At 37.7% G+C, this 14,750-nt stretch overlaps 1 protein-coding gene across 1 annotated transcript in view; it reads right to left on the reverse strand.

The window, feature by feature from the left end:
• The window catches only part of LOC128744160 (glutamate [NMDA] receptor subunit 1), a 209,103-nt gene that overhangs the window by 156,739 nt on the left and 37,614 nt on the right, over window positions 1-14,750 (reverse strand). Inside the window, exons 3-4 of the mRNA XM_053840967.1 lie at window positions 7,109-7,202; window positions 6,916-7,043 (exon numbers count right to left, since the gene is read on the reverse strand). Of these exons, the coding sequence (XP_053696942.1) occupies window positions 6,916-7,043; window positions 7,109-7,202 (222 nt within the window). The remainder of the gene's footprint in view (window positions 1-6,915; window positions 7,044-7,108; window positions 7,203-14,750) is intronic.

Genomic DNA, 14,750 nt, shown 5'->3' on the forward strand with positions numbered 1-14,750 from the left:
TTTCTTGTAATAATATGCTCTAAAACTTTGCTTTCCCTTATATTAAGGTATCATATCTCGTCGAGATATTCATTCTTCATAGTATTCTTCATAAAAATGCGATAACTAATGAATGTCAAATTTAGATATGATAGTTGAATTTGATATTCACTAAGTATGGATGATGTATTGGTTCCTGCTCGGATAGTTACATTTTTGAGCAAATAATTGTAACATGTTGTGTTTCGGCAAAGAATTTGGCAAAAAACGGAATATAGGCTGAATTTAGAAACAGACCGAAAATACCCTCCCGTACGCTAGTTACCTTAAGGGGGCATAGTACTTTTTGCACCATATTTTGGGCCTTATTTCAAATATTTTTTTCTCGATAACGCGGAAGGCGAATCGATTCGGGTTTTTTTACATTCAAAAAATTTAATTTAGACTAATATTTACAATTTTGTTTACATATGGGAACCTCTTCCCCCCTCCCCTACGGCTCCTTGAACATGATCATTCGAAAAAAACATGAATTGCGGTACCATGGATTGGCGCTCAGGGGCTTATCCGAATTGAAAAATTCCAAAACTACATGAAAGTATACTAAATTATCTCGTGTTTGACCCATCCTTTTTTTAAAATTCGAACGCATAACAAAATGGCGGACATTCAAACGTAAAAGTAAGGGTTTTCGTCGAAAAAATTGACTTTAAACATTTCTAAAAAATACAAAAACTGCAATATCGAAAAAAGGATGGGTCAAACACCAGATAATTTTTTTGGCTTTAAAACAAAAAAAGAATCATGAGAATTGCTTGAGCCGTTCTTGAGATATTTATGGTACCGACTTTTAAAACCTGGTTTCGAGAAAAACGACGTTGAAGTTTTTATTCGTTGTGTAATCGCTCCAGACATGCGCGGTGCAAATAGCTGTAACTTTGTCAATTTTTGCAATTCATCGAAACGGCTTCAAACACATATGCTAAAAATGTTAATCTTTTGATATAAACAATAAAAAAAATTCGATTTTTTAGAATTGAAAAAGTACTATGCCCCCTTAATTTCGTCAGAAACGTGTTTTAGTTACAAAATTATTAGCTTAGTTGAACTGGTCTTCGCAAAATTAAAAGGATTATTCTTGAGCTATGATAATGAGAAATAAATAAATGTAAATATAAATGTAATACAATAACGAGCAAAAGATTTCAATTCTCTTTTTTATTCAACTGAAAATTGATTCTACTTCTTAGATAAAATATAAATACAAATAAATTTTTAGTATAGAGCACCATGTAAACGATGCTTCTGGGGGTGGCTAAAGCTGGATGGCGGGGTCGAAAACTGGTGCCTCAAAATGCATCGCAAATTTTATGTTTACAATGGACACATTCCGCCGTGACGTTACAATGTTTTGACAATTCTTTGCACAGTATTTCTGTTCCAGCTGGGAAAATCGTTATTATATATTTGGAAAGAGCATAAAATTTCCTATTGAAAATGAACAAATTAATAGCATTTGCCTTACCTAGATTGTTTTGGAAAGCAAATATGTGACGTTACAACTCGCCAGAAATTCGTCTTTTGGTTTTTCTGTCAAAAAATATGAAAATTCTGCTCTCTTTCAAGAAATTTTATCTAAGGAGTTTCTTCTATGGTTTGATAAGAGTTGAATACTGAACAACTTGCCATGTTTAAACAGATTTTACTTTTCGTGACGTTACAACACTCTGCTTTACACAGAGAGGGTCGTAGCTCCGTTGTAACGTCACGAAAAATCTGTTTAGTTAATATTCGTTAATTATCGCTGTGGCTGCCTTCTGTACATAAGGGATAATCCAAATCTTAGGATAATCTCTTAGGGACACCCTTAAAAATATTTTTTTCGATCTAGCTCTTTAAAAACGCTTCGTATGGCTTACAAATGTTCTAAGAAATTGGTAATCTAATTAAATTGCACATTTTTGTCGAAAATAGTAGAGTACTATCTTTTTCCGTTTAGAAACTATCACTGGCTTTTTTATTTTTATATGTACTCTTTAAGGGGGTGCATCTCGGGGGAGAGCAGCTATGAGCAGCTAATCTCACTTGTTTTTTGTGAGTTAATTTATGCTGTATTCCACCATGTACAACTTAGGGTAGAACACTGTGGAAAATCTAAAAAAAAATAAACAAGGGATAGCTCCGAAAGGAAAAACCCGAATTAATACACCTAGCGGCGTGACCTAGCCTTTCTACTGCCACAATAATCATTATTTAATTTCCCAGGAACATCTATAATTAATCTTAAATACCTTTGGACACTTTACGTTTTGTTCTTATTGTAAAAACAAAAAGTAAAGTGTCCAAAGGTATTTAAGATTCATTCTAGTTCTTACGTTAGCACGACTACGTAATTGATATCTATAATTAACTTGACTATATTTTTAAATATCCGTTCTGTATTCCTCCAAATCCTTATTTGCCAGTAAAATTCACAACGTATTGCGTACAATAATTATGTTTTCTTTCCTTGGGTATATAAATACTTGTAAGCGTCATTTATGTTACTTGATGAACACCTTATTTAGTTTAATAATATTTACGTGATTTATAGAAACATAATGTAAACACTAAAGATAATTTTTGCAGACTTGAACGAATATATATAGAAAATTAGAAATTAATCCTCTAACGGGTCTACAGACGGCCTTTATTTTCGGGCTTCAGATCCACATACGAAACTTGTTTTGAATTGACAATATGAAATATGTGTTTATAGTAGATTTTTTGATATTTTGATATTAATAACATACGTTCAAAAGTTCTTTGAAAAACAAGAGTTCAGAAAAATTATTATTATATTTCGCTTTTGAAGAAAAAGGATATCTACAACAAAATGACTGATCTCAAAATTTTACTGTTAGTTTGCTTGGCTTCAATTTTGCAATATACACTCAAGTATTTTTTTACACGGTTTGTTTTTTTCGATTACTCAAGAACGGTGCAACTTAGGGACCATTTGAATACTACGTGACGAATGTCGGGCCTCTCCCAAATGTATTGAGAATTAAATGAATGGTTTCCAAGTTGCCCCGTTCCTAATAACGAATAAATATTAAATACAGTTGGATTTCGAATTTGGCAACAAATGCGTGTCGCCTATATTGCCAAAATCGAGACCCTTTTTTGATATGACAAAATTAAATGTAAATGCATTAGAAATTGACTAAGTGTTGTTAATCAACGATTGCAACCTTTTTATGTTCACAAAATCCGCCAAGAGCTATCCGTGCGGTGCAAGTAAGTTTCTGGCGACCTACGGTAGGACGTAGTTATACGGCAATAAAAATATGATTGTTCGAAATATTCTATAACCGCAAACTTTTTTTCATGAACATACTTAGGGCAATATTTTTTCGTCGTTTAAAGTAATGCGGAAACTGACTGATATTTAAGCATACTTTTGGAAGCAAAATATTTTGTGTTTCCAAAAACGGATACTTTTGTTGTCAAAATCGAACCATGCCAAATTCGAAATCCCACTGTTGTGGGATTCAATCGGAAAGTTTTTACTTTTCTTTGATTTCAGATTTCAATTGTCACTTTCTTCACTTGCTGTTATTCACAATTGTACAAGAAAAGCAAGAAGCGAAGAAAACCAATTAATTTAACCATGTAGGTATAGTGGTGTATATTCCAGTGTTGATTTTTCCAAATAAACCTATATAAATTTCAAACAATTTTTGCGCGTCAATAGATGCTCTTTCCAATCAATAGATACTAGAGCTTAGAAATTTTATATGAAAAATAGGAGGAATACATTGTACGGTAGTAATTTTGTACGATTTGTTTTCGTTAGGGACACTTTAAAAGACAGAAATTTTATGTCATGTATCATATTTTAATAAATAAATCGAATTGACTAGAACTGGAAATCATATTGATCATATTTCCCATTCTCAAGCATGTTTATGGCGCACGTTTTGCACTAATCGACCTCATCTTGTTTTCCTAACCCTCTAATGGGACACATTGTAAAAACGATGCGATCAAGCTAACGACTATCTTTTCATGAAAGTACATTCAAAAGAAACTTAAGTTTTGATTTTCATGCAAATATAATTATCTGATGGAGCGTCAGCTAAGAAATAGTTCCATTTCTCTTTTTCATATCTAATGCACTATTCAGTTATTTTTTTTAAATCAGATACACTCAAGTATTTTTTTACACGGTTTGGTTTTTCGTTATTAGGAACGGGGCGACATGGGAGCCATTCACAATCATATTTTTATTGCAGTATAACTATGTCCTACCGTAGGTCGCCAGAAACTTACTTGCACCGCACGGATAGCTCTTGGCGGATTTTGTGAACATAAAAAGGTTGCAATCGTTGATTAACAACACTTAGTCAATTTCTAATGCATTTACATTTAATTTTGTCATATCAAAAAAGGGTCTCGATTTTGGCAATATAGGCGACACGCATTTGTTGCCAAATTCGAAATCCAACTGTATTTAATATTTATTTGCGACAGATACGTAGTTCGCCGACAACGTGCAGGCTTCATCAGTGTCTTATTTCGAAGCGTTATTAAATAGTGGAATTTAGTCGAAAAAAGTTTTTTCTTTTCTTTAATTTCAGAGTTCGTATTCCACTTCCACTAAGAGGCTTCAAAAACTTCAGACAATTGACATGTTTCTCACTTTTCTTGAGTTTCAATGCAAATTTAAAAATTGCAAATTGTCATCACATAGACACATATACATACATACATACATAGATACATACATACATACATACATACATACATACATACATAGATACATAGATACATACATACATACATACATAGATACATACATACATACATACATACATACATACATACATACATACATACATACATACATACATACATACATACATACATACATACATACATACATATATACATACATACATACATACATACATACATACATACATACATACATACATACATACATACATACATACATACATACATACATACATACATACATACATACATACATACATACATACATACATACATACATACATACATACATACATACATACATACATACATACATACATACATACATACATACATACATACATACATACATACATACATACATACATACATACATACATACATACATACATACATACATACATACATACATACATACATACATACATACATACATACATACATACATACATACATACATACATACATACATACATACATACATACATACATACATACATACATACATACGTACACACATACATTACACACATTGAATGCAATCAACATTTGATTGATGTTTTGATTTTACACGTTTTAACGATTTAATATACGGTGCTTAAGTGTTAAAGTTTGAATAACTTTTCATTGAACCGTCCGATTTTCAATAACTCGGTTTCGTTTGATAGATCTCAACAGTAATTTTCAAGTGATAATAAATTGTGTCAGTGTATACTATATATTTATATAGTAGTAAGGCAAAAAGATAGATCTCTACTATCTTCGACGAAAATGTGCAATTTAATTCGATTACCAATTTCTTAGAACATCTAAAAGGCGTACGAAGCGTTATTAAAGAAGTAAATCGAAAAAAATATTTTTAAGGGTGTCCCTAAGAGTTTGGCTCTATAACTTTTTTCATGTAAAAAATATAAATCTTCAGTTTTCAACGAAGTTTCTTGAAATTAGTTTTTCTACATATTTTCTGTAGACAGCAATCATTTCTGATTTAAAATAGAGAAAATATTTTTGGTATCTGCTTGAGGACACCCTAATGTCCGAATATTTTTTCACCACTAGAAAGTGCTTTTTAAATGAAGAAACTTTTCTGTAGCAACTATCATGCTATGTTTTAAGGTTTCGATGCTATTACTTATGTCTCACTTGTTTTGAATCCGTCCGGCTGCTCGCCGTGACGTTACAACGCGAGCTTCAATCAGTTGTAACTTAGGTTCTACTTAACTTATCATCATTCTTTAGGCACCGTTTTAAAGGTATTTTTGAGTACAAAAAAAATATGGATTATTAGATTGTTCGAATTTGTACTTTTCTGCGAAAGCGAAAAAGTACACCTTTTTCGTGACGATACAACGCAAAAAATGGCCCTATTTCATCCACTTGAAATACAAAATAACTGCAAAATTACATCCAAACTATTTTTGGAATGGATTCAGCATATATTCCTTTGTAAGTTGGTCGAAAACAAATGATATTATGAAATGTTTTAGCGCACTGTAGCAGCGTTTTTAAAAATATCACGAAAAATCATTTATTTCTTGTAAATTTCATTTAAATGCTAGAATATCAGTCATGGCAGTTTTGAAAGGTTCAAACATTGCCCAATCATGAAAAAATATTCAACAATGCTAAAAGCAACTTTTATAAAATGTCTGGTTGGTATACCGGCCCGCGGAATGTGTCAATGATTTTTTTTTTCAAATATTGAATCTTACTTTTTATATTGAAAATGTAGCAAAAATGTTTCAGTTTATTGTATACTAAAAACTGCTCAGCTATATTGCAATGACTTTCGGTTTTCTTGTTTCCTATTTACAAGTGGTGATTTAGGTGCTCTTAGCCTAGACTACTTTTTTATGTTATATATGTCCAACACTCTACCCAGTCATTTTTTCAAATCAGATTTATTACAAAATTCGAATAAAGCATGTAAATCAATTTTCCCTAATTTCACGTATGTCAAGTATACTACAAAACAGTCCAGGCATTCCGGAGTTATGGTGGAACATATGGTGGAAATTAGAAACATGCCAAAAATACCATCCTTTGTATGATTGCAATTGGACGATTAGTGGACAATACATTGAAAAATATATATCACAATTTTGTACATCCAATGTGTACAGTTACGCATCACAAGTTTTTTGAAAAGAATTTTACCTTAGTATAGCCAAAATGGTTTAGCATTTCAAGCCAGACATCTGCTTGGTGATAATACGGTGGAACTGTCCTAAGAAATGAAACATGTATATTTTTATCCGAAAATGCAGCATCCCGAGAAGATATTCCTAAGCAAAAAATTACATTGTATGTTTTAGCAAATAAAAACTACAGCTAGCATCTCAATACTCACCTATGATCGGTATTTGGTAAAATCCGTTGGTATAACTAACCGCTGCTGGTGATAAATCACCGGTAGGTTCATGTGACACTACTACCGCATATACCTGTAATGAGTAGTATTCAAAATTAATTATCTTTATATCTTTATAATTGATCAGCCATCACGGTGCTTCCCCAGACTATTATAATAAAACAAATGCTCCATGAAATTGGACCCCACTAGTGGATTCGTGAGGATGTACTCTGGTGGTCGTGAGGTAGTCTCTGGTGAAACTGCAAATTCATAAAATAACCTGTAGAAAGTGCTTTCACATTTCAGATACATATAACATTGCTTGCTGCCTACTGTCTTACCTGACTTAGAACGAAAATAAATATTATTGCAATAAAAGTTATATTTCTCGGGTACTTTTTCATTTCGACGTATCTGCAAATGAGAGATTTTCTTCGTGTCTCCTCTCTTCCGCTGTTTACGACGATACTAATGCAATTTGACACATCAGCTTTGCATGAATCGGTTTCCGGGATTCACTAGCTACCCAAATGTAATGTAAATGTAAATGTAACCCAAACCCAAATGTAAATGTGTCTTTTCAATACATTAGTATCTCCGTAAAAAGCGGAAGAGAGGAGGCACGAAGAGAATCTCTCATTTGCAGATGCGTCGAAATGAAAAAGTACCTACCCGAGATTTGTGTTTATTTGTTCATAACGCATACACAGCTGGAAGGTGCATTGGACAAAAGGTAGGAGTCATAATGACTACTTGTAGCGTAGCTACTAATAACCCTATTAATCCCCCTCCCTCTCCCTAAAATAACCCTTCACTCTAAAGTTTCATTACTTTCTTCTACCGTCCTTTCGTCTATTGTAAAAGAACTACCGTTTCAAAAAATATTTATATATGCCTGACCTCATTTCAAGGTCAAGATAACAACACTAGGTCAGTCTAACGTCCAAAACTATTGCCGGATAAGAGAGTCGCTGATTTTCCTAGCTTTGAGAATTGCTGCGTCACGTCACATACACAAATATCCCTTCCGTGCAAGACAACAGTTCCGAACAAATTCTTGCAGTACCCAGGGCCTGAAATGGAATCGCAAGTTGAATATCACTGCGTGAATGCGTTTGCATTCCGCATTCAACCGGCGCTTTTCGAACGATCATTTGACTGCTTTTGAGTTCAGTCAATCTGCCGCTTGCGCTGCTGCCGTCTTATAATTCATGCTGCCTCTGAGTAGAAGCAAACAATCATAGTCCCGCTTTGCGCGCATTCATATGCAGCATCTAAACTGCAAACTGACTGGAAGGGGAAGCATAAGATGACGTATTTTTTCGTTAGGTATCCAACAACTTGGTGCTTTCTGATGACAATTAGGGAAGGGGTGGGCACCATGAGATTCACCGGAAATTTCGCCGGAATAAAATGCATTACATTGCACAAATAACTAGCACAATTAAATAATAAAACTATAAAAATTTGTACGAAATTGTTACTTTTATTCGAATACTAGCTGACACGACAAACTTCGTATTGCCACAAATTGAACTGTGTTGTACACAAATCCTGAATCTCGGATGACCTTTATCACAATCTCGAGTTTTGTAAGTTTCTGAGGAGTTCATGGGTGTTTTAATATACAAATTTTCCTCACAGTAAAATAGAAAACAACTCCCCCCATTGCTTAGTCTGATAAAATAAAGCGGATGGCATTTAAACATTCGCCATAATTACAAACCATTTCACCGAATACCATTTTGCGGAACACCAATTCTCGGTTGATCATAAGTAACCAAGTCCAAGAGACTCGAGCGTGCGTGTCGTACCGGTCATTTGGCCTCCGGTAACTTTCATTCATCGTGTTATAGTGGAAATTCAGTGCACCGATAATTACCAATATTTTTCTTTGGCTGCCTACACTTTTGTGCATCGATAAATAGTAGTAAAAGGTGGAAAACAGTGGTTCTTTCGTGAAATTAAGTTTTTGCTTTCGATTGTGACGAGTTCAATTAATCATCGAACAGTATCTTTCGTTTCAACAAAGTCCGTTACCGGGTGAAGCAAAACAAAGCAAAATGACTTAAGTGCAGTGTAATGTGTGTGCGCCAATCGCCGGGCATCTACCATACTTCCTGAAATCTCCACATTTTGCCACATGCGTTTTGCTTTTAGTAAGCAGAATTCACATGGTAAATGGTAAATTAGATGGTAAATGGTTGAATAATGCGCTCCAGAGCTACCACGAAGTTCCGCAGCCTCTTATTTAGCAACTCCTATCTCTACCTCCTCGTGGTACCACCCGGAATACGTTCCTTAGTGGAAATCGGACAACCGGTGGAAACTAGGGTCGTATGCGGACAGAGCAGGGGGCACTCATGCGAAGGCTGAGTGTAAACTCTCCGCAGCATGTTCGATGAACCTGAAAATACTGAGAACCTGAGCAGAGGGTCCAAAGCCCTCAAAGGAGAATGGTTTTAATAGCTGTTATCCATGGTTAAAAGTAAAAACAAGAATGGATAAACCCCTAATCCAAGGTGTCATGCGACCCGTGCCGAGGTATGAATGGTGGGGGGGGGGGGGGGGGGGGGGTTCATAAATACTCAGCCTCAAACGGAGCCTGTGGAGTACCAGAGCGCCCTCAACAGTAATCAGCCCTTACCGCATCATGAGGGGCTCTGATGCGGCGGACTCTTCTTTCCCCTCAACTCGTGGGATTTTATATGAACAATCAAAATAAAACATTAACTTCAATGAGCGCGGACGGATTAAATAATCCGTTCCCAAGAAGTGGTATCCAGAGGTCTCCGCCGATGGATACCAGTAGAAGCGCCAGCGTAAGCGGAAAGGGAAACGGCACACCTGTCGCTCCAACTGCATCTACGCCGGACGCAGCAATGAACGGCCCGTCGCTAATAAAAGCAGTGGCAGGCAAGAGAGACATGCTACCAAGAGTGGTAGCGGCGTCTAATCAACTCGATGCCATTATCGAGTTCGAGGCAGGTCGCAGCACCTTAGCGAAGGACCTGAAACAAAGTCTGCTCATGCTTCGGAGCACCAGCGACCACCTTCGAGCGAACTCGAAGCGCGAGTAAAAGTGGCAGAGAAAGAGAAGACACTTGTATCAAGGTCTGCACAAACGGATGCCTGCCCGTCAATGGCTGACCATTCCGTGGCACTCGCGACTACGGCGACTAGGCATCCGCCAAACGCGCAAGGCAGTCCCCAGGGGAAGAAACCCCCAACCCCCCCCAGAAGCGCCTGATAGCAGAGGGTCGTAAGCCAACCGAAGAACCCACTGAGGGTAACAAGACGCTGTTAGCGTCCGACAACCAGCGGGAGTTGGTCAAAAAGAAGAAGGTATGTATGTATGTGTGCGAAAGATGGAATGCTTGGACTGGTAGGACAAAAACTAGATCTGAGACTAATTAATATATGGGTGTGGTATAGTTTAAATGCGTAAAGCACTCGAGTACTAATCGAGAAATTCCGGGTTGGAGTCCCGGTGCCACGCTAAGCCCAATATTTTTAGCCGCAGATCGAAACTTGCCCAGTATTCAGTCTAACATTTTTCGCACCAAACGCTCCTCTGCTTTAATCAAAAAAGAGTTTACGTATGACCGCGATAAAGTCAGTACCAGTGAAAACAAAGAACCAATTCGGCTTCCGAAAAGGCAAATCTACGGTGGATGCCATCTTGTCTGTCACTAAGACATCTGATGTGGCAATCCAGCGCAAGAGGACAGCTATCCGCTATTGCGCAGTTGTCACGCTTGACGTGAGAAATGCGTTTAATAGCGCTAGCTGGGACTCCATAGCCAACTCGCTTCGGAAAGTCCAAGTGCCGGTGTCGCTGTACAGGATTCTGGAAAATTATTTCCAGAATCGTGTGCTATGCTACTGTATAGCCGGATTTGCCCGGACTACTTTTCTTTCACGTTTTGATAAACAACGTTTTTAATCGCACTACCAACCGGACGGATCGGCGTGCCAAATCGGACTCCCCCGTTTTATTAAAAAACTTATTTTACAGTGGTACTTCTTACTTGCTAAAGCTGTTCCTCTCCCTAAGGAAGCTCCTCCTTCTCGAGGTAGTCCCGTCCTATTCTGCCTAGCGGCAGACCTCACGCTGTCCGTCGAGCTTCCCTTTCGCGCATACATTTTGGCCCCTCGCGCGGGGACTTGATTTTTGTCAACTCGAATAGTTCCGTGCTTCGTTGTTTACCTTAGTCGGCAAAGTGCAACGCCCAAGTAGCACACGTTGTCACAATTGAGTCGCAGCGGCTGATATGCGACAAATTTAAATGTAAAACTTCGGTTACAGTACCCTAAAATATAACAGTTGTGTAACCGAAATAGCGCAACTTATGTAACTAAATCTGGTTGCATTAACAGTTACTCAATAACCAATATGTAACATGTATAGTTACAAAATGGTTACTATTGAAGTTACACATAAACTGTAAATTGACTTTCAATTGGTAGCAAATTAGTTATCTTGTAACTTTTATTGCATAGCGAAAATGTAGCAGGTTTATTATTTCAATCTATGGCTGTCAACGTCAAGCAGTAAATTTAACTGTTGAATATAGAAGAGTGTATAAATTATTATTTCAACACAAATTTTAATGCAGTTTCAAATTTATGGTGAAATGCATGATTCTAGCTTTGAAAAATTCACGCGCTCTTATTTAATATAGCTTTTCGTTACTTACTTCTTTGAAAAATTGATGTTTTGTAAATCAAATATAAAAATTTTAATTTTAATTTTTTGATTTTTTAAATTTATTCTTAGCAATAATGAATTAGTGGAGCATTCACCTAGAAACCATTAAAAATCAAGTTGTTTTCGCTATCACTTCTATCACAGTAAAATTCATAGCCATTTTGCCTTTGGTTCTAACTACTACACCATCGTCCTTGAAGTTTTGTATCGTTTTCGGCATATTGCATGAAATGATTTTAAGCAGCCATTGTTCATTGTTCACATTGTTGATATCGGGAAAAGGTATTTTTTAGTGATTGTTGTGAAAAGAAAGTGTTAATTTAATATCAAAGAATAGTTTCAGTTTGAATAAAACAGTTACCACCAGTGTTAATCATAGAAGGTTACATTTCAGTTACATTCTAGTTGTACGTAACCTTAGCCTTCGACCTGGTTACGGTATCGGTTATACGGTAACCAATATTAAATCTGTTGTAGTCACTTGTTTCTTATGTCGTCATTTCTAAGTTACACTGTAACCTATTTTCATTGCCGGTTTCGTTTCGATGTAACTTGATCGTTTTGACGTTTGAGAATAATCATCATTTGTTTACTTAATACCAATGTCTGGGCGGAGAAGATTCCAAGTACCATCAATTAAGTAAATAAACGCATTTACAAGAGCATTTCACAACCCGTGTACCAATTGTTTATCTTTACTATTAGCAATATTCTTCAGGTCTAGTTTTTCCTTAATCCGTTGTGTTTACAAGGAACAGTGAACAAATTGTTGCGAAAATGTTACTAGCCGACTTTTTTTGACTTCGTAACTGCTCGTAACGGAAAATTAACTGTTTTGCGACCAGCAAGTTGATGACAGTTCGAAAAAAAGGTTTTAATTTGGTCATTTGGTAACTACCTGGTAACTTTTTGAGATTTTTGTCACTAGAAAACTAAAAAGTAACTATTTTTAATTTTATGTAACCTAACTCGTTACAAGTATCCTAAATGTAACTGCTGTGCAACCTTTTTGTATTTTTTTATTTTTATGATTAGTTACAAGTGCTACTTGGGCGGCGCATTTGTTTTGGGAACTGTTCGTTGCCGCAGGTTAAGAAACTTGCGCGGTCGTTCACCTAGAATGTGGTGCAAACGCGACAATTGTTTCCATTTAAGTATTTTGCCCTACCGGCGCCGTCACTCGATCGAGTCACCGACCGGCGCGGGTAATCGAACTAAATGTTACATTTATGTTCTGAGCCGTCCGGGGTTGATTCACCCGGATTCAGCCAGATGAAAATGCGTGCATGTAATGTTACAGCAGGAAATGAGGGTCGCTTCACTACAACACGGAGGAGGATCAGAAGTGCGTTCCAATCATCGCAGGGGACCCGCAAGGTTCCATACTGGGCCCAGTGTTGTGGAACGTCATGTATGACGAGGTGTTGAAGCAAAAGTTCCCGGTAGGGGTGGTGATAGTTGGCTTTGCGGACGATATCACCTTGGAAGTCTACGGTGAATCTATCAGAGAGGTTGAGTTGACGGCTGCCCACTCTACAAGCATTGTTGAAGATTGGATGCGATCCAGGAAACTGGAGCTAGCGCATCATAAAACGGAGGTTATCGTGGTGAACAACCGCAAGTCGGTACAGCAAGCAAATATCAGCGTCGGGGACTGCACTATTTCGTCAACGCGGTCCTTAAAACTTCTGGGAGTCATGGTCGACGACAAGGTCAAGTTCGGGAGCCACGTCGACTATACCTGCAAGAAGGCTTCCATAGCTATTTCGGCATTGTTTCGTATGATGTCTAATAGCTCTGCGGTATATGGCAGCAAGCGAAGGCTGTTAGCCAACGTGGTCCAGTCTATACTTAGGTATGGCGGACCGGTGTGGTCATCGGCATTAGGTACCAAAAGCTATCTAGCCAAGCTGGAAAGCACCTATCGTCTCATGTGCTTGAGTGGTGAGTGCGTATCGCATAGTTTCACATGACGCAATCTACGTCTTAGCAGGTATGATGCCTATTAGCATCATCATCAGCGAAGACGTAGAGTGCTTCAACCAACGTGGAACCAGAGGCATACGGAGTATCACAAGATCGGCCTCGATGACCACATGGCAGCGGGCATGGTCTAATTCCACAAAAGATCGGTGGACACATCGACTCATCCCGGAACTATCCGGGTGGGTCAACAGGCGCCACGGCGAAGTCAACTTCCACCTGACCCAGATTCTGTCAGGGCATGGTTGTTTCAGACAGTATCTACACAGGTTTGGGCATGCGGAGTCCCCGCGTGTCCCGAATGCGTGGATGTTGAGGAAACTGCAGAACATGCTTTCTTCATATGCCCTCGTTTCGCGGGCGCAAGAAGCAACATGATGGCAGTGAGCGGACAGGACACTACCCCGGATAACTTAGTCCAAAGGATGTGTTCCAGCTCGGACGTCTGGGGAGCGGTCAATGCGGCTGCTACCCAGATTGTACTTGAGCTACAAAACCGCTGGAGAGCCGATCAACGGCGAATAAACAGCCTAACTACCATAGTCCAGTAGTTATCTAAGCGAGTGCGTTAAGCACAATAGCCCCCCCTGAAGTAATACCGATAAGGTGGTGCCAGGGGGGATTGAGGCTGGAGACTCGAGTAGGGTTTAGTGGGTCGGGATCCTCACGCCCCATTAGGGGGGTCGGGATACCTAAACCCCACTCCATGAGTTGTCTTCTCAGGTGTCTGATAGTACCGTATCTGTGACCACCTTAGGTCAGCAGATTTCCCAAATCGTAAAAAAAGCAGCATTCACACAACAGTGGAAGTGACGCGACTGACGTGACCAAGCCACCGAAACTTAATCACATATGTATCAATTATTATGTGATATGGAAGTGAAGATTTTTTTAAGAACAGTTCATTGGTAACTATAACTTACATTCAACTAAGAGAAAACGTCA

Source organism: Sabethes cyaneus, chromosome 3 (assembly GCF_943734655.1).
Source record: "Sabethes cyaneus chromosome 3, idSabCyanKW18_F2, whole genome shotgun sequence".
NCBI lineage: Eukaryota > Metazoa > Arthropoda > Insecta > Diptera > Culicidae > Sabethes > Sabethes cyaneus.